Source organism: Pteropus vampyrus, unplaced genomic scaffold, assembly GCF_000151845.1.
Source record: "Pteropus vampyrus isolate Shadow unplaced genomic scaffold, Pvam_2.0 Scaffold98, whole genome shotgun sequence".
NCBI classification, from domain to species: domain Eukaryota; kingdom Metazoa; phylum Chordata; class Mammalia; order Chiroptera; family Pteropodidae; genus Pteropus; species Pteropus vampyrus.
Window position 1 is genome coordinate 842,249 of NW_011888879.1, and position 27,270 is coordinate 869,518.

The 27,270-nt window shown below is 35.2% G+C and overlaps 1 protein-coding gene across 8 annotated transcripts in view; it reads left to right on the plus strand.

Moving 5' to 3' along the window:
• The window catches only part of DTL (denticleless E3 ubiquitin protein ligase homolog), a 64,137-nt gene that overhangs the window by 17,498 nt on the left and 19,369 nt on the right, over positions 1–27,270 (plus strand). For 6 of the 8 annotated variants that reach the window (XM_023533206.1, XM_023533205.1, XM_023533203.1 and 3 more), the window contains exons 10-15: positions 206–310; positions 6,167–6,279; positions 11,665–11,754; positions 14,121–14,253; positions 21,648–22,480; positions 24,663–24,773. In XM_023533206.1, coding sequence (XP_023388974.1) covers positions 206–310; positions 6,167–6,279; positions 11,665–11,754; positions 14,121–14,253; positions 21,648–22,480; positions 24,663–24,761 — 1,373 coding nt within the window. In that variant the 3' untranslated portion in view covers positions 24,762–24,773. Of the gene's footprint in view, positions 1–205; positions 311–6,166; positions 6,280–11,664; positions 11,755–14,120; positions 14,254–21,647; positions 22,481–24,662; positions 26,640–27,270 lie in introns of those variants that run through there. The other 2 variants (XM_011364500.2, XM_011364499.2) reach the window with 2 other exon arrangements.

The following is a 27,270-nucleotide window of genomic DNA, read 5'->3' on the forward strand; positions in this document are numbered from 1 at the left end:
ATTTTAAAATATCAAATTTATTTTCAGCAACACAGACTTGAGAAACTAATATGTGGTTATATAAACAAGAACATTTTTGGTTTGTATATATTTCAGGGAAGAATTTTGATGATTCTTCTAATGGAATAATCTTTTAGCCTCAATATTTGACCTCATTACTTCTCACTGTCACCAGGACATGCTAACTAAAGTTTCCTTTCTCCAGGATACTCAAGTTTGATTTTAGATTCCACCGGCTCCACTTTATTTGCTAACTGCACAGATGACAACATCTACATGTTCAATATGACTGGATTAAAGACTTCTCCAGGTAAGAGCTTAGTCATTCAAATTCTTACCCAGAAAGTAAAACAGACTTTTTTGTTAATGATAATTTAATGTTGATTTTTTTTCTAAGCCAAATTTATTAAGACATAGGATTTTAGGGTCTTTGATTAATTCTAGCAGTGTTTTCATAGGTGTACTTTCCTTGCGATGATTTCACAAGTATAAACAGAATCCTGCTCTATGTGACATAACTTTTGGCTATGTTAAGAATTATCTCAATTTTTGTGGGCTGTTCTACTCAACTTTTGTCTTGGTTGTGGGTTGTTCATTAAATTAGGGCCTGAATTTTTTAAGCCCCTAAAATAATTCTTACCTATCTCAGCCTTCTCCATGTTAGACAGACTGTTTTATCTCTTTTATGTTTTCCTCACCTTTACTCATTTTTTCTTCAAGAAAATTAAAAGTGAAATCTGATATTTTAAGCTCATAAATGACATTTTAAAAAAGAAACCATAGTTTCTCTAGTGTACTCTAATAAGAGTTATTTGGGTTGCATAATTTTAAGAACATTATTAATTACTTAAGCAAACTACATATTAGTAATCTGGCTCTTCCTCAGATATGGCTCTGTCGGAAACAGACTTTGAATTCTATAACCAATTTCCCTGATCTACCCAGTTTCCACGAAAGTAAGATGTGCTAGTAAACAAGAAATCTCAAAATAGTACAGAACTTAGCAGGCGCTTATAGAAGTTTCCAAAGACTGCCCCAAGCCATTATTAGGACTTTATCTGTGACAGCATCACAGTTGGCATTTCCAATGCCTTGAAATAGGTCTAGTGTTGTCTAAACAAGATGAGCATTTGGGAAAAGGATTTTATAACTTTTGCTGTTTTCCTGAATGGAATCAGAATTTAGACAACTTCTAATTTGGGTATCATTTTGTTATAGCGTGGCACTGAAAGGAACCTGGAGTTCAATTTGGTCCCTCTGCCATGAAACAGATATGCCCAAGGCCACTTTACTAATAATTCAGCAACTTTTTTCCTGTGCTCCTAAAATAATTTAATTGACTCTCTAGATACATAGCTATGTAGATAGATAGATAGATAGATAGATGGATAGATAGATAGATAGATATTTCTTAAAAATTAAGTAATAGACAAATGTGTGTATGTGTGACACATCTGGTAATTGCTTGTCTTTTTCAAAACTTCAAAAAGGATCCTGGGCTCAATACTTGATCTCCCATACTTTTAATTCACAGTATTTTATTACACTATGTGATGCTCATAAGGACAACTCTGAAGCACTTTAATGAAGCATTTAAGAGCCCAAATTATCAAACAAAGATTAAATTGATCTAATTAAAGCCAAGAGGTTTGAGAAGTATTTTTTGCATGATTCGAGACATTAATAGTGTACATTTTGCTAGCCTTTCTTACTCCAGCAGAGGGCAATAAATACTTATAGGTTTAGTGGGAAATTTGGTCTACAGTTTTCCATTCATAGTTTAGAGTTGAGAAAGATGAACAGTAAGATTTTGGAGTTGTATTCAGAATAAAGGAGTCTGTTTATTTTATTTATTGTTAGGGTGGAAGAAATTTTCCTGTACCCTTCTAAGTTTTTCTGACTGATCTAAGAATTAAGTTGATGTGTCACAGATTTACAGGAGAAAATTCAATTTAATTTTGTACATAAGGGGTTCCACAAGATTATTGGATGAGGGCAAGGACAGACTGGGCAATTGAGCTTATATGCTGTCTTGAGCTAAGGAGAAGGAGGTAGTGGTTTGGGACTTCAGAGGGGAGGAAGGCAATTGTTTGGTAAATAAATGTTTGCTGAGCTATACAGAGACAAGAGGACACAGAGCAAATCTCCGATCTCTAGTCTTCTCTCACCATACCTAGCCTATATTCTTTATAGATAACTCTGGTAATAGCTCTATTCTGGGAACATGCCCTTTATCTAAATTCTTTTAGACAATTAAAGGGGAAGTAACAAGAAAAACTTCATGAGTCTTCTGTTTCTTAGAAATAATCGGCTTAAATTAACTCTCATGCCAAAGAGACACAAAACAATCCAGAAGCTGAGTTGGTAGATTGCTCCGTCTCACTGAACCAGTCTCTTAGTCCTGACAGTAGCCCAGTTAAGTTCATTTCAAGAGGCAGTCATACATGTGGTCTCCCAAGTTAGTCCTATATGTGTAAGCAAGAATTTAGTTATTTAATAAGAGGCATGTCTGGGGAAACAAAAGAAAAACAAAAGTTAATGGTTAGAGCAAATTATAAACTAGTTTCTGAGCCTAGGGGGCAGCCAGTCAAGATTTCTGGACGTCAGGGTTGAAGCATCTTTTACAATTTGAAATGTCTTTGATGATGTCATCAGATGTTCAGGTAAACTTTCTGAATGGCTTATGCAACAACAGGCATGAAAATTGTCTAAACATGGAATATTGTGATGATCTCTCTTAAGTTTATATTAAGTTGTTAGCTTTAGTTTGCAGGGCTTCAGGAAAAGGGCAATTTTAGTTCTCAGTGATCCCAACTCGAAAACTTGGAAATGTTAGTTTAGAGAGTCGTTAGCCAAGTATTTGAGGAAACTAGAATTCAGGATCCAGTACAATTTGTAGGTAAACAACAAAACCTCAAAGACAGTTAATAGAAATAGAATCTAATATCCACAAGTGTGTATTATAGTTTCCATTGGAACAAAATTTTTTTTTTCTCTAAAATCACCCTTATTTTTATCAAAGTTAGCCAAATTAAAACTAAGTTATTTGCAGAGTAAGTCTAGTTTCAAAAAACTTGGCCTAATTGTTTACATAAATGCATCAAGAATAGCAATTGATCATATAGGCTCTTTTAAATCTATATTGCTGGAACTTTCATAAGGAATCTCCAGATTAAACTTTTAACAGACTCTTGAGATTAAGAAGCCAAGCCAAATACTTGCCATCAGATTTTACCTGTAATACCTTTAGATTTGGGTTAATTCCTCTCTTCTTGAGGTCTCCAAAATATCCTGAGGGTCCTATACCTGCCAGGAAGTTACCTTTCTTTCTACCTGGTAAAGCTGCTGGGAACCCTCTAAGCCAGTTATCAGTCTGATATTTCCAGAGGGTCTTTATTGACTTCCATAAAGTTAATCTTAGACCCTTAAAGCTGTCTGGTCGTATCTGAGTCTATGCATGTCTCTCTCAAACATGACATTCCAGTCAAAGCTTTGGTAATATAACAAGTATTTCCAATTGTGTCCTGTAACAAAGAGAACCGATTCTTAGTGAATTTATGTAAATAACTATACTGCCATGGAAATAAAAATACCGACTAAGACTTTGCAAATTCTGTAGGGATCAAATAGGGAGAAAAAGATAAATCTTTCAATTCTGCTTAGAAAGGTATAATTTACCAAATTGCTGTGGATCTTAGGTAATTCAGGAGGAAGAAAACTGTCCTTGTTTCTATAAACTAAAGATTAAAGAACCAGTAATACTTTGAATAAAAAGTTATAAAAATTAAAATCATCTTCATTAGTTCATTTAGTCCCATGTAATTAATTCTCATTGATATTGATCTTTTGTTAGCAGTTTTATGAAGCCATCAATTTCCATTAGAGTTACAGATGCTTACCCAGTTCAGTGATATGATCTGAAAGTTATCAGAAACCTGTATTCTAGAATATTTTCCATGAATCTCTTTGGAGATGAAGCACATTTGCAAAAGCATCAGTGTAAAACAAAAAATATCTATAAACGACAAAAACTTAGTTAAAATCTGATTACAATGTAATTGACAAGGAAATTTAGTTATCTCTCTAGCACTTTTTAAGATAGTAGAATTATGAGTCATAACACAACCAGGAAATTTTTTTAGGGATTGCATATAATTTTTAGAACACTTATGTTAATAAAATTCACCCACGCAATATAACTTAAGGTTTATCATCAATTATTTGACACTGTTTTCCATGTAATTTAACATACCAAATAAGCCAAATTAGTTTAATGGCATTTTTTCTTTTCTTTTCTTTTTTTTTATAAAAAGAAAACAAATCCTTTGAAATGTTCTAGGGGCCCTCTAGAAAATTACAAAGTTAGTTGAAGTCAAAAGGACTTCATTTAGAATTTGATCATGGGAAGTTTGTCAAAAAATATCAAAAGGTTTTAGAACACTCAAATATGATCATAGGTCACTGTGAAACAATACTTAGTTCTCCATTTAACTGTGGTGACAATTAAAGACTTTTCAGGTAAATACCGAAAATTAAATAGTTGTAAGTAAAACTTAGCTCTTAAAATCAAAGGCTTGATAAAACAACATAGGAGATTATTTAGATAAAACATAAAATCACAATTTTTTAGGTAGATTACTTATAGGTAAAGAAAAACCTTTCATAATCTCTTCACCAAGAGCAGACCAAAGTCCAGTAAAACTCTGTTCTTTTAACATAGAGAAAACCGATTTCTAATTTCGCATCAGCTTTCTTTTGATATTAAAACTCATTTACTTAATTAAATTCATTCCAATCTTAACCAGTTTGACCATGCATTAAACTCTTTTCTCAAGATCCTTTTTCACAAACCTATAACTTCCTTTTTTGCATTCAGATTATTTTAGTAGCTTTAATTACATATATTAATTAGACTTTTTAACCCTTACAAACCTTGATTTCTAGTGAAAACTAAGAAGCAATTGTGGACTGTTTGTTATGCCAGTATTTTTTTTTTTTTTTGATTGGCAAACTATGGATGTAATCCATAATTTCTAGAAACATGTTTGCTCATAGTACAATCTTTCAGTAAAGCACATGCATAGTTACTAATAGACCCAAACACAGTAGGTCCGAAATATGGTATCTATTGATTCGCATCCTGTTTAACTTCACAGTGAAAGTGTTTGATATGTAGGCTTTTTCTTGAAAAGCTATAAATACAAAGTTTTTTTCCAGTTTTATTCTAGCAAAAGGTAGGAATTTCTGGGAAATCAGATTTCTGGAAAGCTGTTAAAGTTCCTTAATAATGCTTCTTTCCCCTCTGTTAGAATATTAGAGTGAAATTTTTTCGTGCCTAAATGTATTCTTAAAATGTATTCTTAATTTCTCTGCTGGCAGATTTTCTTTTTCTTTTATTTCCTTGTAGTAGTGTTCTGATGCCAGAGACCTCAGGTTTTGGTCTCCTTAGGATAGAAGAACCTATCGATCACATTATACTAGATTGGATTATTTGCCTTTTTACCGTGGATAGTGAGAAGTCTAAACCTAAAGTATAAACGTAACCTAGTTGGAGTATCTTACAAATGAACATAGCTACTAGCTACTTCTACTATTCAAGCTATTTAAAGTGCTGGGTTAAAAAGATTCCCTCATCCCATATAAGCTATCTATAAATCCTAACTCTTTTTACTGATTTTTTTACCTATTCATGCAACAAATGTTTGAATACTTATTCTATTTAAAGTACTATAATGTCTAATGAGGACAGAATAAGATATGTGAAATTTATCCTCAAGAGATTTGAAAGAAAGACCAATGTATTATGCAATGGAAAAAGCCCTACCCTGGGATAGAGAGTGTATAATAAACGCATTTTACTAAAAAATTGGACATTGGTTCCATTCTTGTCCTTTAAGAATGTTTTTCTTCGCTTTCTTTATAATCAGCCCCATATCAAATATTTGGGTTTAGATCATGAGATTAAGTCTAATATAAAGCCTCTTTCTGATATGTCCTTTATTTTCTGGCAATGTCCAGTTCCTTTTTAATTTGGTGAATATAGCTTGACCATCAGCTTCAATAGTCAATACACTAATAAAACTCATTAGAACATGTATACTATCTGCATTTTATTTGAACACTGGAAATAAAAAAACAAGTAATTTGATTTTTACCCCTCTGGCAGTGGCTATCTTCAATGGACATCAGAACTCTACCTTTTATATTAAATCCAGTCTTAGTCCAGATGACCAGTTTTTAGTCAGTGGCTCAAGTGATGAAGCTGCCTACATCTGGAAGGTAAGTAGTCAAACTTCCCCCACAAATGTGAGACTAAAGTATTCTTACAAATATTTATTTTGTCCATGATGAAGTAAGTTTAGTGTAAACACATACTATTAACTTTTTCTACCTTAGATGTTCTGTAAAAGTTGCTTCTTGCCTCTTAATGTAACCAAATTCTCACTCTGATTGTCGCAGAATATATCACACTTTCATGGCCAGAGCTCAGAAATAACAGTCCGTATCCTCCAATAGTTTCACAGATTATTAGGAAATTTGGAAATCGGATGACTGGAAAGAACCTTAATTACTTTGTCTGGCTCCCTGGAAAAATATGCTGTTCTGCCTTTCTTCCCTGTGTTTTTAAACTCACATTGAAAATACGTGTAGTATTTTGATCATTTCAGTCTATACTCAGAATAGCCATAGAACCTTGCACAAAACACTCAGAAATATTTGGATGGTAATTGTATTCATTACTCTCGTCTTATAAGTGGTTCAGTCTTCAGGCTGCTAAAATAGATGTGGCTACTCTATTAGTTTCGTATATATTTAATAGCATTGTTTAATTTTTTTTTTTATTTTACAGATTTCCCATTTTTATTACAAATTTATATGTATATCTACACACACATATTTTTACTTTTGAAATAACAGTGATTCTAAAATGACTGCCGTAAGCTAAGAAATTTAAAGCTGTTCATTTGAAGTCCAATGGGGAAAATTGAAATGTTACACACCAAGTAGCACTTGCTGACCACTGAAAAATGGCTCTCATGGGAATAATTAATCATAGAAATGTCTGGGAGTTGAAGAGAAAGAAGAACATTAGGCATTATTTTTCTAGAGCTAGAAATTATCTTCTAGGTTTCCCTGTAATTTCATAAATGTCCTTGATGTTGGTGAACTGAAATGTCCTTGACAATAACTCTAAATTCCAAAATGTATGAACTCACAATAATGTCTAAAATTTTATAGGCTCATAGGTTCAATCAGATCCCTTCTCAGGAGAAAATTATATTATTTTTAGTCCTGCCAACTTCTAGGAAATCATATCTTTAATGTTGTTTTAGGACCAGGGTAGAACCTGCCAGGTGTGAAGCATAGTTCTTTAGTTTAATTTCGTCCGGTCTTGGGATAAGTATTAACAAATGATTTCTCTATATATCTAGAGTTGCAAAAATGCAACGCTGCCTTATTAAAAGCTTTTAGTAACAGTATTCTAGATGATCACAAGGTGGAGATATTGTTCTATGCAAGATGCTTTTGTGTTGGAGTTCCCTCTTTCTACAAGCATATTTATTTTATTTGTTGTATTTTTAAGTGTAAATTTGCTTATAAAATATATACTTGAGGCTTCTGTCTTGTGATAAGAGTTTTTAACCTAGCTTTTTGTCTAAAAAATTCTTCTGACTTGAGCTTTAAACTTTAATAATGTATGTCACCAGCACTAGTGCTTCTGCCTTTTATTTTCAAATTTGGTCTTATGTATATTATTTCACTATTTTCCTGTTTTCCCATTCTCCTTCTTTCACTGTCTTTTAACTACATTTCTTTCTCTAACTTTGGCTCCCAACTTATCAGGAGTTTATTCCTACCAAAGTTTGTATCTTTTAAATTTCTTTCTTCTTAAAAAGAAATTCAGACATACCAAAAAGTATAATAAAGGATTATCAAAAAAATACTTATGCACTGATTATTTGTTGAAATCAATTTCTTAATAATATGCATAATTATATAAATAATTATATGTTATGTATATATGTCTGCGTGTATGTATACAGATATAGTTATAGTTCTACTGCCAATTCTTAAAAAGTTCCTCCCTATCTCTCTTCTCTAATGTACAAAAGCCTTTTTTTGTTGTTTCAGGGAATGAGAGTTGAGGCATATTTCCTCTCTTTAAAGACATAGCAAAGATACTTGACTGTTGTTGGTAACCCATTTTCAGATATTTAATTAGTGGCTATCACATACATGGGTGACCCTTTCTGCATTCCAAAGCTGGGTCACGTGTTAGTGCTGAAAGACGTGGTTCAGACATGATGTTCTCCTGCCTGTCCACACATAACTCAGTGTGCAGACTCTGATATTTGAGATCCTGGCAAGCTTACTGCTCCTAAAATTGAATTTGCCTAGTGAGGTCTCTCAGTTTCTCTTTCCCATGATAATAAAAAGGAGAAGGATTTAAAAACAATTTCACACAAGCTGAGTATCCAGCTTGTTAGGTTGTCTTATAATTCTGCTACATTTTCAAAAAGTCAGAATTCTCTCAAGTGTTAGGAATTTTCCTACACTGAAAAGTCCATGGGCACAAGAAGACACAGTGAAAGAAAGGAGTTTTAGATCTTAAGACACAGAGTCACCTTTTAATCCTCACCACTGCCCAGCAAAGGGGAGATGTAATGTAGTTAGACTCTCTGATATTGAGGTCCAAGATTTAAAATAAAAAGATTTAATATTATATTTTTCCTGTTTAATTCCCTACCCCTTCTTCCACCCATTCCCTCCCCCCCTTCCATGGTTCATTTCTGATATAGTCACTAAATAGTATTGAAGTGGTTATAAATAAACTGATTTGGCACAGTCATTCTACCGCCGACTGGCAAAACCTTGAGCCTGACACTTTAGGAAGTGTAAATGATCTCATGGCAGAAATGAAGGTTAGATTTGGTTTCTGACTGGGCAGAGTAAGGAAATTATTTGAGGAAAGGTGCTGATCTATTTTGCATGTTTAAGTGTATAAAATGTCTTATATGAGGTCTGTAGGTTAGAGCCAGTTATTTCTAGAGGTATTTTCATAGTTCTAGGAATATAACTTTGAGATTCTTATACCTTGAAGTAAAGTCTTTATTCTATAACAAGTAGAATATGTAAGAGAGGACAATTTTTTGTGTTTTGACCATCCCCAGAGTGCATAGTTATAAATGTTTCTTGGACTTAATAGTCTCCTCTTCCTACTTAAAAGTAGAGGGAGGCTTTTTAAGAAATAAAATCATGTAATTATGGTTATATTTTTATGATGAAGTGACAATAAATAAAAAACATATTTGAATAAAAACGAAGCCACCTGAGTTTCATTAGAGGAAATTAATCTGCTTTGAAATAGTCCCCAAGTATACTATACCATGCTAGGATGGTCCTAACCTGTGAAAACACTTGCTGCTAATGTTCGTAAAAACTGTCGGCAGACATTAGTTCTCATTTCAACCCACAACATGCCCCTCTCTCCATTTTAAAAAAATTTAGATAGAATTCGTATAATGTAAAATTCACTATTTTAGTCATTTTAACATGGTTTTGAGTATACTCACAATGTTATTCAACCATCACCATTGTCCCATTCCCATTTTTATCACTCCAAAATGAAATTCCATACCTTTTAAGAGTCATTCTCCATTCCCGCCCTGGCCCTAGCCCTTGGCAAACCATAGGTTAGTGGTTTCGCCTATTCTGGACATTTCATATAAATGGAATCATACAATAATGTGACCTTTTATGTCTGGCTTCTTTTTATTTAACATAATGTTTTCAAGGTTTGTCATTGTTTCATATATCCTTTTTATGGCTAAATATTCCATTGTATATATAGACCACATTTTATTTATTTCATCAGTTGTTGGACATTTGAATTATTCTACTTTTTGGCTTTATGAATAAAGCTACTATGAAAAATTGTGTACAAGTTCTTGTTTGAACATATATGTTCAATTCTTCTAGGAGTGCATTCCTAAGAGTAGAATTGCTGGGTTATATGGTAATTAATTGTTTAACTTTTTGAGGAACCTTCCCCCTATTTTTAATGGCTATATAAAGTACCTGGCTCATGGTAATTATTCAACAAATGCTGACTTTTATCATTATTATTATTCCTAGTTTATTATCAAATTGTAAATTTTTTCAAGGGATCTATCCTTTGTTTTTTCTCTTAGATCCTATAGATAAATTCAGTAATGTACATACATTCTGTTGGTGGATGTTTGGTTTTTCTTGAAATTTATTTTAATCGTAGAGTACATGTTTAGGTTCTCCTAGGCATTATAATGGTTGAGACCCATTATAAGAGGAGGAAGGAGAATTTTCGTGACTATTGAGATAGTTAGATATTATATTGAAAGTCTTCTAAAATACGCTACCTTGTGAGAGAATAAGTTATTGTTCTCTGTGGCATTCTAGGAGTAGACATTGAGACCCTTTAGGATACTATTCAGCAAAAAGCTTCCTTTTCTGTTAAACTTTAGTTAACCTAGCAAGGCAAATTACACTCTGTTCTTTGTCTTCCTTTGCTTTGAATCATTACATATGTGCTATTTAACCCAAGAGAGGAGTAGTAATTATTAAGTTGGATAACCTTATGAATCAGCATGTCAAATCTCTTAGCTACAATCTGAGGATTCTATTAAGTTTACTTAGTCATTCTCACAAATATTCTTTCGAGAGTCGCCTCCACTTTCTTCTTATAAATGAGCAATGATTCAGAGAATAATTTCTCTTTTTCAAACATACTTGCTAACAATAGTTACGTGAGTTTGTACTCCATATTGTGCTAATTATTTCCCATGGCTTCCGAAAGGGATTGACAGCTCTTGAATAGACAGCTGTCAAATTCATATCACTAGTGACATTCAGTGAGAGGGAAAACTGATTCTTAGTTGCATTTGTAGTATTACACAATGTGACCCTTTTTATACATTAAAATATAGCAATACTTGAAAATTCAATATTTCTTTAAGCAAATTAACTAAAATAAAATTTTGGAGGCATTTTTCTTCTAAAAAGGATACCAAAGTGCCATGTAAAATATAGTTTATATCTTCGAAATAAAGGGGTATAACTTTGGATTGAGTCTTCTTTTGGAAGAAAAATTGCCCTCTTTTCCCAAGAGAGCTGGTAGCATATCTTAGGTACCTTAAAGATTTAGTTCATGTAGTGTTCTTAGAGGTGCTGGCTAGAGAAGATCTGAAAGTGTCTAAGCTCTGTAAAAGCAGAACTCCACTTGAAGTGCACTACCTAGCAGCTGGACCTCATCCTTCCATAAAGTTTATCAGCTAAGAGGTGAGAGACAATACCAGTCTTGAATTTTAGTCAAAATATGTATGTCTAGATAGTCCCAATTTGAAATAAGATCTGTACTGGTATCTAAGCTCATTATTTACTTACTTTGACTATTTTCACACTGTTTTCTCAGATCAATGACAAAAATACTTTCATTGCCCATTGAGACTCATTTTCTGAGCTATAACTAGGCACGTCTAGGGGCTTTTGGTAACAACCCTAAAGATCTAAAAGGCACAACTATGGAGAGATTCAAACCCTCTGTCTGGGTAACCTATACTGGTACTCTGCTGACTTGTTTGTTTTTTTGTTTGTTTGTTTGTTTTTTTTTTTTTGATTATGCACTAGGTCTCCACACCCTGGCATCCTCCTACTGTGCTCCTCGGTCATTCTCAAGAGGTCACTTCTGTGTGCTGGTGTCCATCAGATTTCACAAAGGTTCGTAAACAAATCTCCATAGTTATTTTAAAAAGTAGATCACAGATGTGTAAGTTTTCCCAAGGATAGAGAGTTATATAGTCTTCCATACTTAAATAGAGATTTAAAAGATTTAAGAGGCCATCCAGGATCTGTCAGCATTGATCATACATATCCCGCTTTACCAATAGAGAAATTGCATTATTCACTAAAGAATAAGGATGGATTTCTTGGTTCCCTAGAGCATTTCTTTCCTAAACATAGAATTGAGTTTTTTAGCGTAATTAAAATTTCATCTTAAAACAGAAGGCGGGAACTAGTGTTTCTAACTTTCTGCATATTATAAATTTGGTGTATTGAAGGTAACATCTTGACTGTTCTTCCGGTTTGGGTTTTCACATTTTGCCTAAACGGTATTACTGTGAAGTCTTAACAATGTTAGGTTGTCTGTGACTAAATATCATAAGAAGTAGTTCCAAATGTTTTAGACACGCTGGGAAGAAGAAAATCCTCTCACATAAAAATAAATAAATAAATAAATAATAGTGATACTCAAAAACAAATCAAAAACCTAAAATGTAGTAAGGCCAGAAACAAACTCCATGTGTGTGCAGTGCAGGGATTTCATATAATAGTAGCCCAAGTTCCGCGCATTCTTCTGGCCCTCTTGCACTGGTCTTTGGGTTATTCTGGGTTCATAGGAAACCTCACTATGTGGACATCTCCCATTCTTATTTTGACATTTTGGAAGGTTTTGTTCCCATCTATTGTTTATCTTCCAGAAACTTCTCATGGTCTGGTCTACCTACTCCTGGCATCCCTGCTAGCTCTCTGGTATTATTATGGATATCTTTTTATTCTGTATTCCTATATAACCATTTTCTGTGGTCAGCTTCATGATAGACCTTTTTTTGAAATCATTACTTTAATTACCAATAATTACATTGACATTACACCAATGTCATTTTCCTCTGAGAGTCTGTGTAGCTTTCAGCAAAATATCTGCTTTTAACATAGGAGTTCTGTATCTTCATAGAACTTATACTAAGATAAATGGTTTTTTAATTATTCAGTTAATTATGTCATCTCTTTGCAACCGTCATGTGTTGTCCTTATTTCTATGCATAGAAAAGACTCAAAGGAAGTGGCAGGGCTGTTACCTATACTAATATAATGGCCACCATTTTAAAAAGTTTTTAAAAATAACTATTCCTAGCCTAGAGTTAGAAAGGTAAAATATAGTTTAAGAGGAAAAAAAAAAGATCTAGACTTAGAAATTGGAAATATTTGGATCTACTAGCTCTGCCACTTAATTATGATAACTTTGGGTAAATAACTTTATTCTCATTTTCTAGATGAAATTATTTGAGTAGAGGGCTTTTTATATTGTGAAAATTAAATAAGATGAAGAATGTAAATTGTCAGACACAGTAGGTACTCTTGTTAATAACCCTTGTTAATGGACTATAGAGTAACTGGGGATTCCAAGCATTTTTGTTAAGCAGTTAAATATGTGTGTCTTCTTTTGGCCTCCCAGTAAGGAAAGGAAAAAGCTGCCAGTCTCTTGGGGGCCAAGACTTAAGAGAACGTGTGTTCTTTTTTTCTATCTCTTTAGTGACTGAAATAGAGAAATTATATAAACAAATGCTGGGGAACAGCTCTGGTACCAGTGGCCATTTGCCACAAGCTCTTCAAGCTGGACTTTCTCTGCCATAAAAGGCTTGGGACCAAGATCAGGAATGGTCAGATATTTTTAAAGGGGCAAAGGTTATTTTTAACTTCTTTCAGCCAAGTTAACTTGTTGTTTTCCCAGATTGCTCCTTTACCTATCTGGAAAAAAATCTCAAAGGAATAGTTTCATTCTACTTGTCACAGCCTACCAGAGTCATGGACTAAGTCTGATCTTGGAAACGATCCCATTATTTTACAAATCAGCCAGAACATGCAGAATTCAGAAGAAAGTCGTAGGAATTGAATGTTGATCGATCATTTAAGAGGAAGAGAGAGTTAAAAAGATACCTTTATGAAATATTTCACAGTTATATAGATGATGATAAAGATATTGACTTGCCCAACTTCTTGAAAATAAAATGAAATGAACCTGGTTTATAGTAGAGCTTTAGGTTTGGTAAGAAATGACTGGTAACGAAAGACATACCAGCAGAATGTGCGTAAAGAAGAAACTAGAGAGTACACTTATTTGGAAATCTGCAGTGGTTCCTGAAAGCAAGGAATAGAATTGTATTATCTTTCAGATCCTGTGTTCTACATCCTGTTATATCAAACAAAATAGTTTTCCAGTGATGAGCCTTTAAGACACATCTACTTTTTATTTTGTTGGAAATCTTTGATTGAAACTTCTTAAATCTCTTCCTTGTTCTCCTTAGATTGCTACCTGCTCTGATGACAATACACTGAAAATCTGGCGCTTGAATAGAGGCTTAGAGGAAAAACCAGGAGATAAACTCTCCATAGTGGGTTGGGCCTCTCAAAAGAAAAAAGAGGCAAGAGCTGACCTAGGTAAGGAACCCATACATTTTTATGCGTTTTTTAGCGTTTGATTAGTTTAGTTCTACAATACAGAGCGATAAGCTAGATTTGATGTTGTTTTGGTATATTTTTAAAGGAAAGCACCATCTTCTTGTCATTTCTTTTAGATAAAAATTTTCTGAGATAAAAATTTACTGCGTTTATCATCTACAAAAGACACTGCAATACAGTGGCGAATTTATTTTTAAAATATTTATCAAATACCTAACTTTGTGCTAGGCACTACTCGAAGTTGCCTGGGGTAGAGCAGCAAACAAAAGAATCAAAAATCTCAAAGATGTGAATGAAGCTTACATGTTAGTGCGAGAGGCAATAAACAAGTTAAAGAAGTAAAATATGTACTATGTCATATAACAGTGTTTAGGAAAAAAGGTAAACAAGAAAGGAAGAATAGCAAAGTATGCTGTTAAAATTTTAAATTAGGAGCCCAAGGAAGCCTCAATGAAAAGATGACATTTGGGTAAAGAAAATGAAGTAGTGAGCCATGTGGATCTTTTGGCAGACAGACAAAGCAGCAAGTGCAAAGGCCCTGAAGCAGGAGCAGGCCTGACATACTTTCTGTTCCTCAAAGAGGCTAATGTGGCTATAGCCCCTGTGGTTGGAGTGGGCAAAGAAAGAAGGGAATAGTTGTGGAAAATGAGGTTCTTGTAGTATTTTGGCTTTTGTTCAAAAAGACAAAAAGCTGTTAGAGGGTTTTAAGTAGAGGGGTATTATGATCTGACTTTCTTAACTCAATCATTCTTATACTCCTTAGTTGAAAGCAAATTGGAATAATTCAGGAAGCAATGATGGTGACTTGGAGCAGAGTGGTAGCAGCAGATATCACAAGAATCTTCAAATTCTGGATATATTTATAAGAGCAAACAGAGTGTGCTGTGAGAAAAGATGTGGGATGTAAGGGAGAGTAATCAAGGATAACTTCAGCACCTAAAAGAATGGAGTTACCGTAAACCTAGGTAGGAATCACTACAGGAGAAGCAGGTTTAGGAGGGAATAGCTGAAGTTCCATTTGAATATGTAGTTTGATATGATTATCAGATTTCCAAACAGATGTCAGAAAACAGGTTAGATGTTTAATATTCTGCAGTTCAGGGCTGGAGTTGTACATTTAGGATTCATCGTCATCTAGGCGAAAGTAGTTATAGATAGAAAAGAGAATGGGTCTGGGGTCTGAGCTGTGGAACACCCCAGTGTTTAGAAGTTGGAGAGATGAAGGAGCAAGCACAACCAGAGAAGTAAGAGAAAAATCAGGAGAATATTGTGACTTGTAAGCCAAGTAAATGAAGGAGAGAGTAATGAATTTGGTCAAATGTTTTTGGCATGCCAAATGAGATGAGGGCTAAAAATTGGCCTTTGGTTTTGGGAATACAAGGGTTATTTGATAACATTAATGAGAGCAATTTTGGTGGGATGTCAGCCTGATTGGTGTTGTTCAGAAGGGTGGGAGAAGAGAACTTGGAGACTACAAGTGCAAAAGCCTCTTTCAAGGAGTTTTGCTAGAAAGAAGGAGAGAAATGAAGTAGTAGCTAAAGGAAGAAGCAGTGTTGAAGTTTGTTTTTTGTTTTAAATGAGAGTATATTATATTGTGAGTGATTGGAAGGATCTTAAGGGGGCAGGGGGAATTGATGTAGGGAAATTCGCTGAAGCAATGCCCTCAAGTAAGTATGAGGGAATGATAACTAATACAAGTAGGAGGGCAGGCCTTTGCCAGGAATGTGGATAATTCATCCAAAGCAATTGGAAAGAAGGCAGAATATATAAGCACGGTGAAGGTAGGTGGATAGATGCGATGGGCAGAACTCGTGGAAGTTTCCTTCTGTTCTGATACCTTCTATCAGGAATAAGTATGAGGAAGAAGATGGAGATTTGAGGAAAGATAAAGTCTAAAATAGTCATGTAAATAATAGAAGAGTAAATGAACCAGGGAGATATGATTGTTGGATAGTAAGAGTCAACTTGGGGCTAGCAGTCAGTACTTGAAAGTGACCAGTCAGCATGGGTGTCTGCTGCACAGGTGCATGTACACTGTAAGCGGAGAGTTGGATTTAACCAGGGATGTGGTTTAAATCCACAAGTGTGATGAAGTGAAAGAGAGTCAATGAGTTGAAGGTAGATATGAAAGGATGGTTGACGTGAACCAAAAGCAAAAATCTTCCAGGCACTTTTGCCAGGCAAAGAGGATCCTGACGTTATCAATAGATTTACAGTAATAAGCTTGATATTCAAGTTTAAAGATTCATTTTATATTAGCCATCAAGGTTTAAGATAATGGGAATTGAAAGTGGTAAGACAGATTATGTGTTGATTTTTCTAAGACTTATTTATTTCATCTCTTAAGATGTCGTAAGCAAAACTAGACTCCATAGAGGCCTTTTACTCTAAGTCCACTTTTGTAAAGTCTTTGATGCCTTTATTTTTGGTTTTGGTTTTTGCTTTCTTTAAAAATTTTTTTGTTAGTGTTGTAGTTTAACAGGTTAGCTCATTGTATTTCCCTGGTCACCAGTGATGTTGAACATCTTTTCATGTGCTTATTAGCCCTTTGTATATTTTCTTTAGAAAACTGCCTGTGCAAATCCTTTGCCCATGTTTTAATTGGTTGTCTTTTTATTGTTGAGTGATAAGCATTCTTTATATATTCTGCATATAAGTCTCTTGTCATATAATTTGCAATTTTTTTTTCTTATTCTATAGGTTGTTTTTTCACTTTTTTTATGGTGTTCTTTGACACACAAAATTTTCTAATTTTGATGAAGTACCATTTATCTGTTTTTTCTTTAGTTATTTGTGCTTTTAATGTTGTATCTAAGAAAGCATTGCCTAACCCAAGGTCACAAAGATTTACTCTGTGTTTTCCTTCTAGCTCGTTTTTTTTTTTTTTTTTTTTTTTTAATTTTAAATTTTAGGGCTATAGTCCATTTTGTGTTTATTTTTGTGTGTAATGTGAGATAAGGATCCAAATTCATTCTTTTGCATGTGGATATCCTGCGAGTTTCTCAGTATCATTTTTTAAAAAGACTATTCATTACCCCATTGAATTGTTTTGGCTCTCTTGCCAAAATCAATTGTCCATAAAGGTAAAGGTTTATTTCTGGACTCTCAATTCTATTCCATGGATCTATATGTCTGTCCTTATGCTGATACTATATTGTCTTGATTACCATAGCTTTGTAGTAGGTTTCGAAATCGAAAGTCTGTGTCTTCCAATTTTTTCCTTCTTTTCCAAGATTGCTTTGGCTATTCTTGGTCTCTTATATCTCTATAGAAATTTTAGGACCAGCTTGTCAATTTCTGCAAAATTAGCCCACTGGGATTTTGATAGAGATTTCATTGAATCCGTAGATCAGTTTTGGTAGTATTGTCATGTTAATAATGTTAAGTCTTCTAATCCATGAATGGGATGTATATTTGCTGCCTTGTCTTTATATGTACTTTTCTTTCTCTTCCTAGTTTAGGAAAACATAAAAGAGAAGAATTATATGAGGAAAAAGCCATTAGTATTTCTACCACTCATAATATATATATATTTTTTAATTTATGCCTACAGCACTTGGTCTTCTTAGGTGGTCTCCCATCCAAGTACTAACCAGGCTCAACCCTGCTTAGGTTCCAAGATCAGGCTTGTTCAGGGTGGCATGGCCATAGACCATGGACCGTGACTCCACTGGGGCGCGAACCCTGGGCCTTCTGCATGTAAAGCAGACATGCTAACTGCTGCACTATGGAACCAAGTCCCCACTCATATAATTTTAATGAACATTTTTAGGGTTGGTTTGTTTTTTAGATGTTTCTCTTATCCATAGAGATTTTTAACAATCATAATTAAATATATATTTGGGTTTCTCGGGAATTTTTTCAATGAGCATGATGTTCTAAACACTTTCTGTTACCTTTTTAACAAAACATTTAAAATAATCCACTGAATAAGTGTTCCATAGTTCACCTAGTTGTTTTCTTGTAGTTGGACATTTTGTTTCCAATATTCTATAAAAATTTTTTCTGAATTTAGGGTCCCTTCTTTCATTAAAATAGATCTCCAGAGGTGGACTTTCCGTGTAAATGGTTATAACCATTTTTGATAAAAAGCATGTTGCTTTTAACTATTTATTTTTAGTGTATCATTAATTATTCTTCGTTTTGGAAGCCAGTTCATGAAAGGAGTTACACATATTGACCAAATTGGACCATAATAATAACAGCAACATCATACAGCCATTATTGAGTACTAGCACAATTAAAGGACCTACTTAGATTATCTCATTTAATTCCCCAAACAACTGAAACTGAAGCCCAGGGAAGTTAGACTTGCCTAAGATTGCACATCTATGAAGTTGAAGTAGAACCAGAGTTCAGCCCTTGCAGTCTGATTCTAGAGCATATCCTTGGAAGCAGTCTGCGGTACTGCCTCCTGTAGAACTCAGCACAGCAGGCTAAGTTCAAGTTATGACCAGACCAGGAGTGACACCTAGACTTCTCCACTTCTGGGTAATGCTAGAGGTATTCTGAAGAGCACTACAGGGCAACAACCTGACATGAGTGCCAAAGGCTGGCACACTGGCCTTTCAACCTGTAAGCCAGCTTCCAGCAACAAATTGGCTGCTGCTAATCATACTGCCATTTGAAAATTACGTTCCTCTGCTTTCCCAAGCTTCTAATGGCTGCCTCTTTCATTGCTGTCCTGGACTGCATGTCTTCTCTTCTGGCCTTTTAACACACCAACTGGAAGGCCTTAAGTCCCAAGGCACAGCCTCTTTTCCCTCTGCCCTACTTTTCCCAGCTAGCACCTACTCTGTGGTTCACTGTTCTTTTGCTGTTTCAGCCAGAGATCTTATAGCACTGTCAAGGCCAATGGTTCTCAACCCTGGCTATGTGTCAGAACCACTTGTAGAGCTTTTTAAAAGTTTGTGTGTCCCCAGAGATTGCTCAGTAGGTCTGCAGTAGGGGCCAAGTACCTGTATTTTTATAAAGCTCCAAGTGAGTCTACTATGCAGCAAGGATTGAGAACTGCTGGCCTGGGCATTATTGAGTTACAAAGATGATTATCCTTATCTTAAAGAGAAGGAAACCTTACTTGTTCTATCTCAAGTGCTTGCTGTGGTCACATAAGTCAGCCTAATACTTAAGACTTGTTTGTTTGTTTTTTTCATGCCTAGAACCCCACCCTCATCCCTCTCAGTAGTAATGAGATTTAACAAACACTGTTTCATAGTTCTTGGCTAGGTACATTTTAGGCACTTCACTTAAAAATGACTAAATCATCATCACCTGCCCTCTAGGTGCTTGCAGTCTAGTCCCAGAGGCAGACACAAAGGTGATAGTACATTATAAACATTACTCCTAGCTGTTTAAATAAAGAGAACCCATTCCCTATGGGAAGGGAGGGAAGAAATTTGTGATTTCCACACAATGGAGTTAACATTGTCATCAGAGCCTGCAAACGTAAGAATTTTTGCCTGGCAGAGAAGGGGGCAGACTTGGCAAGAAAACCACATGAATAAAGACAGAGATGTGACAGTGCACAGCTGGTTCAGGAAGCAGTGAGTAATCTGTAACGGGATACTAAAGCAGCATAGTACATGATAAGATTGAAAAGGTAGGGTGAGGCCAGATGGCAAACACATAGAAAGAAGCTGCAAATTGACTGATTCTTAGTAATCTTTCTATAATTTCTCAGAGGAACTGACTTTCAGGAAGGCTTGAGGGCATTAACCCAGTCTATGCTGCTGTCATCACATCTTATGCAGTACTTAGGGTTAATAGGGGGTGATGCACTTCAACAGATGAAGTACTAATGTCGTGTCGTGTTTGAGTCTGTAGGCCGGTATGGTGACATACTATCCAGCTGTTAAAAAGAATATAGTGCATCTAAGTGTACTTATACATAAAGAGATGTCAAGAGAAAAAGATTCACTGTCCAGAGAAAAGAGCAAATTGCAGAATTTGTATTTGTGTATAACTGTTGTGATTTTTTCAGGTATGATATACTACATATACCTTAGTGTGTGCTAATAGGCACATAGAAAATTGTGGCATGCACATGAGTGAAATGAGAAGGTTGAAAGAGTACTTTTTGCTTTTTACCATATTTCCCTCTGTTGTAACTGAATTTTTTGCCATGAACTTTTATTACTTTTATAATCTAATTACTGTTAAAAAGAAAAAGATTTAAATTTGACCCAGAGTTTTGTTAACCTTCAAAGTTAACAAAATCTTCCCTTTGACCCCCATGGTCTTTTCCTTCCTTCATTATAACATCTTGAAGGAAGGATACCCCAACTTTCCACCACATCACAGTTCCCACTGGTCTTTAGTAAATACTTCAGATGTCTGCCTCTCAGATATCAGAAACATATATATCTGCTTTATTCCTGGCCCAGCTTTTCCTTCTCCCCTTTGAATCAGCACCTTATAGAGACTCATGCTGTTTTAGGACTTTCCACCCTAAATGTACACTTCAGCCCACTTTAATGGCACTAATGACTGTAGCAGCTATGCAGTGGCTGTTGACCTGTACTGAGGAGTGAAGCAAATGAAAAGTTCCTTTCCCTTTGAAGTAATAACTACACTCAAGCTCTAGAACATGAATGTGAGGACTATCCCATCCAAGGACAGGTGCCTGTCACTCCCCTTTCCATAGTACATTAAAACAAAATGGGGTTTTCTGGTATTGATGTTTATTGAAGGAGCAGTATCATTTTGGCCATTACTAAACATATGGTTGATAAGAAAAGTTTAGGCAAAAGTCAATTTGTAGACTTTCTCCATCTCAAGAGAAGACTGAGTAGTGAAAAATGTACAGGGTAACTGCCTGAAATTTGTACTTGTACTGAAATTAGTACTTGTAAATCTTTATTCTAACTAAAAGAGAGATTGTATTTTTATGTCAGCCCATCCTAAATTCAGTTGCATATAAATGCAATTGAATAATTAAACTGAATTAAATATCAGAGCTGTAATTCAAAGACCATGACTGAGAAATAAATAAATGCCTTTCCTTTGTTAATTTGAAGACAGAACACTACTCTAGAAAGTTCATAAGGAAAGTGAGAAAATATAGTGTTATCTGTGGTGGGGCCAGAGGGGGAAGAAGCATGAAATTTATAAGAATTTTTGTTCTTTTCACTTTTCTGTGTTTTCTAGGTTTTTACAAGTATATGTCTTACAATGAAGTGGTTGGGAGGCTGGCAGTTAGAAAAGAGGAAGGAAAATGCTCAGTGGTGAATCAAATGATTTATGCATTCTATTCACTGGGAAAGCAATACCTGGATGATTAAGTTAGCTATAATTTTCCTTGATGCCAATTTGGGGATTTTCTTTGGCTTTCACTTCTGATTTTTTTGTTTTGTTTTGTTTTGTTTCTTTTCCAGTAACAGTAACAAGTAGCCAGAGTACTCCTGCCAAAGCCCCCAGAGTAAAGAGCAGTCCATCTATTTCCTCCCCTTCCTCAGCGGCTTGTGCTCCAAGCTGTGCTGGAGACCTCCCTCTTCCTTCAAATACTCCCACGTTCTCTATTAAAACCCCTCCTGCCAAGGCCCGATCTCCCATCAGCAGAAGAGGCTCGGTCTCCTCTGTATCTCCCAAGCCACCCTCATCTTTCAAGATGTCCATTAGAAACTGGATGACCCAAACACCTTCCTCATCACCACCCATCACTCCACCTGCATCTGAGACCAAGATCACATCTCCAAGAAAAGCCCTTATTCCTGTGAGCCTGAAAGCATCCCAAGCAGTGGCTTGCTCTGAGTCTAGAAACAGAGTAAAGAGGAGGCTAGACTCAAGTTGTCTGGAGAATGTGAAACAAAAGTGTGTGAAGAGTTGCAACTGTGTGACTGAGCTTGATGACCCAGTTGAAAAGCTTCATTTGGATCTGTGCTGCCTGACCGGTAACCAGGAAGACCTTGGTAAGGACTCTTTAGGTCCTACCAAACCAAGCAAGATTGAGGGAGCCAGTATGAGTGTCTCAGAGCCTCCTTCTCCTGCCAGTCCTTATGCTTCAGAAGGCTGTGGAACACTAGCTCTTCCTTTGGGATCTTGTGGAGAAGGGTCTGAAGTGGTAGGCAAAGAGAATAGCTCCCCAGAGAATAAAAACTGGTTATTGGCCATGGCAGCCAAACGGAAGGCTGAGAATTCATCTCCACGAAGCCCCTCATCCCAGACCCCCAATTCCAGGAGACAGAGTGGAAAGACTTCTCCCGGCCCGGTAAGTCAGCAGTCGTGGGAAGATGCATTTCCTACCTTGAAGGGGACAAGTACAGATACCTTCTCAGAAGTCAAAATGCTTTTTTTATTCTTGAGTAAATCTATTTATTCCTGGGGTTGCCAGGTTTAGCACATAAAAATGCAGGACAAATACTGCATGGGACATATTTATACTAAAAAAATTTTGTACTAAAAAGTTATTTGTGTTTGTTTGAAATTCAAATGTAACCAAGTGTGTGCTGTATTTTATCTGGCAACCCTATTTACTCCCATTAAAATCACTTCTGTCAAGGTCCATACTCTTCAGCCCTCAGTTGCTGATTTCTCAAAGCCTCCTCATCTTCCAGGAGATCAATTCAAAAATATCTTCTCTCTCCATCCTTTGACATTATTCCCTCTCCTCCCACCCTTTTCTTATCTCCCCATCTCCTGGCTTCTGGCAACCACTTTTTATAGATTCCCTCCCTTTTTACAGAAAAGCTGTCATTCATGGGCAAGTTGCCAGCATCTATAAGTAGATTTCCAGTTTGTAATTATAGTTTATGATTATTTAAAGTGAAACTTAGATACTTAAAAAGCAATTTAAATGCAGAATCCTAGATTTTAATGATTATCCCCAATCTTTAACAATCATCTTGCTCACACCAGTATTTTTGGCAAATCACCTGTATCTACACTTTTTTAAAACATTAAGCTTAGTTTTATCGTTTTAGGACTCATTTGGTTGGTAGTATAATATTTAAATTCGATCATTTTAAAAACAGGTATTGCTGGCAGAAATAGGTTTATGAATCTTGAAAAGCAAGTGACTCATAATGGTAGAAGCAGAAGTAGCATTGGGTGAGCTATGGACACCAGTCAAAAAGAATAAATAGAATGCTTCTACTAATCAGGGGAGGTGGGTTAGGGAAGGTTCTGCTGTAGTTCCTAGTATCTCTTGCTATATGTTAAGAAGATGGTGGAATGATTAAAATCCAATCCAGGAGTCATGATCATCAACATCTGCCATTTTAAAGGGCAAAAGCTAGATAACCTTAGGTCAGTTTTAGTTTAATAAATGTTCCTATCACTCACCTACTATCATAGAGCCTATCCCATATTTTTAGAAAAAATAAACATTTTAAAGATTACTTCAAACACACTCCAACCAAGACTTAGCTACAGAACATTTTTTTTCAAAGCTCTAAAGAGTCTTTTCATCTCTCAAAATTATCACTGTATCTGCTCTTTTTTCCTAACCACAATTTAATGAAAAATTTCTTCACTAATGAGTAAACCTTACAGGCTTTAAAAAATAGTATGCTGGTCCAAGACATTTTTAGTGTTAAATAACAAAATTCTACTGAGTAAATCTGAAGATCTAATTGGCTTTATTCAACAATTCATGAATCAGGCAGCATCCCATTTAGCAAGCAAATAGAAAGGAACTCTGAGGAGCTATACCAAATGAAAGGCTTCTAAAGACAGAAAAGGGGAAGGGAAAAGAAAGTTAAAAGAATGGATCCTTACAGGGAAGGTCACCTTCCGAAAGAGGGTCTGTCAAGCAGATTACCTCACTAGTGTTGATCTGGATACCTAGAAATTGGTATCTATATTGGATACCTAGAAAGTGGAAGTCACAGACTGGTTAAATGTTACTTTTCTGGTAGAGGCTGAAACTACAATCAGGTTATGTATTGCTAGTCTTGGTGTTTTGAAGTGCGGCTTAGCACACGTGACTCCATTTTAGGCTTGTCTTTTTTTAACACTGGTTTCATAATTTCAATTTTTGAAGCTTAAGTGTCTTTAAAATATTTTTTTATGTACATGGTGATAATGTAGAAAGCTGTCATTTGAATAGTATATGGATTTAGGAGGGTAATTTACTCATTTTTTCAAAGAGAATGGTAATTTTAACCTCTTTGGTTCCTAATATGTTTAACTGGACTGGTAATTGTTTTCTGTTCACAAGAGAAGTCCCTGCCTTCCTTCCTTGCATACTGTCTATTAAATCTTTACTGTATTCAGTACAAATCAGCCAAAAGAGGCATCGTCATCAAAGTATTTGAGACTGAAAGCTGGCTAACGAAATAATCAAATTTCTAGGTATCCTAACAAAATACCCTTTAGTGACAACTTACTGGGGTAAATTGCTGAACTTTATCTTAGAAAACTCTCTAAAATCTAAACTTTTCTTCTTCTAGGTCACTATTACTCCCAGCTCCATGAGGAAAATTTGTACATACTTCCATAGAAAGTCCCAAGATGACTACTGTAGTCCTGAACAGTCAACAGAATTATAGATCCTAATCTGAGTAAGTTAACTGAACTTTGGTCCATTAAAACAAGATAAAAATACAACAGAGTGACTTAGTAACTCTAATTTTCATTTTTAGAGACAATCTTTCAACTCTGAAATTTACCAAGTCTGATTCTACCACCATAGTGGATACGCAGCTTCCTCAGGATGAATGCTGTGTTTAAATTTCTTAAATTTGTCACTCTAACATTTTGAATAAGTAGTCTTCACTTTTCAAATGATGCATCTTTTGTACAATAATGACATCCTAGCTCACAGAGGCAAAAAACAAGACTTGTCTCTTATTACTCTGATACTTTCTATACACAGTGTAAAGTATCTGCTGACCACAGCAGGAGGCCTGTCTGTGAAGGCCAAGAAACCTTCTGCTAAAGACCCTTGGATCTGTACTGCCTCAGACATTTAATTTCATTTTAAAATATATAACCTTTTCACTATACTTCTTTGAGGAGTTTTTAAGTACGTGTAAAAATGCGATGTTCAGATAAGTACATTTATATTGATTCAGTGTATGACTTGGTGATACACTCTTAAGTTAAAATTATCTTTATTTTAAAAGCAGTTAACTATTTAGAGAAAGTAGAACAACACTAGAAACCTTTAATTTTTTTTCCCCCAAATATATCTCCCACATGAGATTTAAGGTCCCCATATTTTTGCTAAGCAATCTATTCTTTTACTAACTCAATATTAGGTTCTGTAAGGGGTTATGATTTTTTTTTTTTTTTTTTTTTTTTTTGCAATTTAGAAGAGGAAGATTTTTATAAACTGAGTCATACACTGAAGCATGGATTTGAATTGAGTCCTCAGTTCTCCAGGGGCTGTAAAATAAGTCATCAGATTTTAAGAAGTAGTAATAATTTCTTATTGATATCTTATAAAAGATGATATATCTGAACTGAAAATCCAGAACCTAAAAAATAAATCTTGGCTTTAACTTGCTTTTTTGGATTTTCTTCATATACATAAAAAGCAATGACTTTCTAGTACAGCCCAGAGTCAAAAAGTCATGGAATTTTCTCTAGACATTTAATGTAGAGTGTATAGACTATATAAGTTATAATGGGCAAAATATCTTAAACATCCCTTAATCAACAGTTACGTATCAGTCATCTTGAGATGAACTGTTGTTTTATATTTTCTCTCATTGTAACCTCATAGTTACATGTATTTCCTATGTACCATGTCCTTGGAAAGGAATCCCCTTCCAGTCATGAAACTGGATTTGTTTTATCCATATCCTTAAGGACTGTGTAGACTTTATGCATATTTTTGTTGTAATTTTAAAATCTAGTCATAATGATATCTCTTTTAATTCTTTTGATTCTTATAAATTACGCTTGTAACAACCAGGACTGCGAAGGTCAATTAAGCATGGGTTCTCCTGGTTTTATCCAAGGAGAAAAATTAAGAGAAGCCATAGAATTGCTGTTTCAAAACAAAGCACACCATAGCATTAACTGAATATTTAGGAACTCTACGTATATTTGGTGTTTGATATTTGAGTGTTAGCTGTGGGAAGGTGTTATTCATGACGGATACCTGCCAATAATGCTCTCTCTCTCTCGATTTGAAAGCCAGTGGAGAAAAGAATCCTTGAAAATGAAAAAGATAACTAAAATAGATGATTTTGTTCTTTGTATCCTTGCACATCTCCTGATACCTCTACTCAGTGAAACTGAGGTAAATGTGGCTGTTAGAAGCTGCTGAGAATCTATTGGGTGTAACGTGTCCCACTTGGAAAACTAGTACTTCAAATGGGTGCCAAAGGTCAAATGTAATGAGATAATAATTATCCCTGTTTGTGTCAGTGTCAGACTTTGAGCTGATCCTGAATAATAAAGCCTTTTGCCTTATCTGATGTCCTTTTCTGAGCTTTTTGCATTAACCTAGAAGCAGTCTACACAAAAGAACTATAGTAGTAATCAAGAATCCCTTCTACTTGTTCATTGAATAAAATTTGTTTATTCCCAAGGATATGATCTAGTTCAAGCTGAAAGAGGTTTTAATAAAATACATCTTGCTTGGTCAGACCTTTAGCATTTAAGATGGCTTGGATTACTTGATGAAGGAGGGTGGAGTGATGTAGTTCTTTTTCTAAACAAGTATTTCCAGCCCAAGCTTTTCCATTTGAATACACTCCAAGCACTGTTGCTACCATGCTGAATTAGTTTCCTTTTGGCTATTTCAACACAGGCCCTTAATTTACTTTTTTGAGGGTTGACTAATCCTTTAAAATGCCTCTTTTAATCTTGGCTGCACATTTAACTGATGATAAGTCAAAACCATGTGTAGCTAATCCTGTTGGACTGGCAGAGGGTGGGTTCAGCCCACCACCCCCATCCCAGCCCTAATAACTTAAAACTTCACTAAGAACTTTGCAACACCCTGTATAGGAGCCTTTTTTAAAACCTCCACTATGTAATATGGATACCTGGAGATAACTTTTTAAGTGTGTGTGTGTTGCCTTAACCCCCAGTTTGAAATTAGCC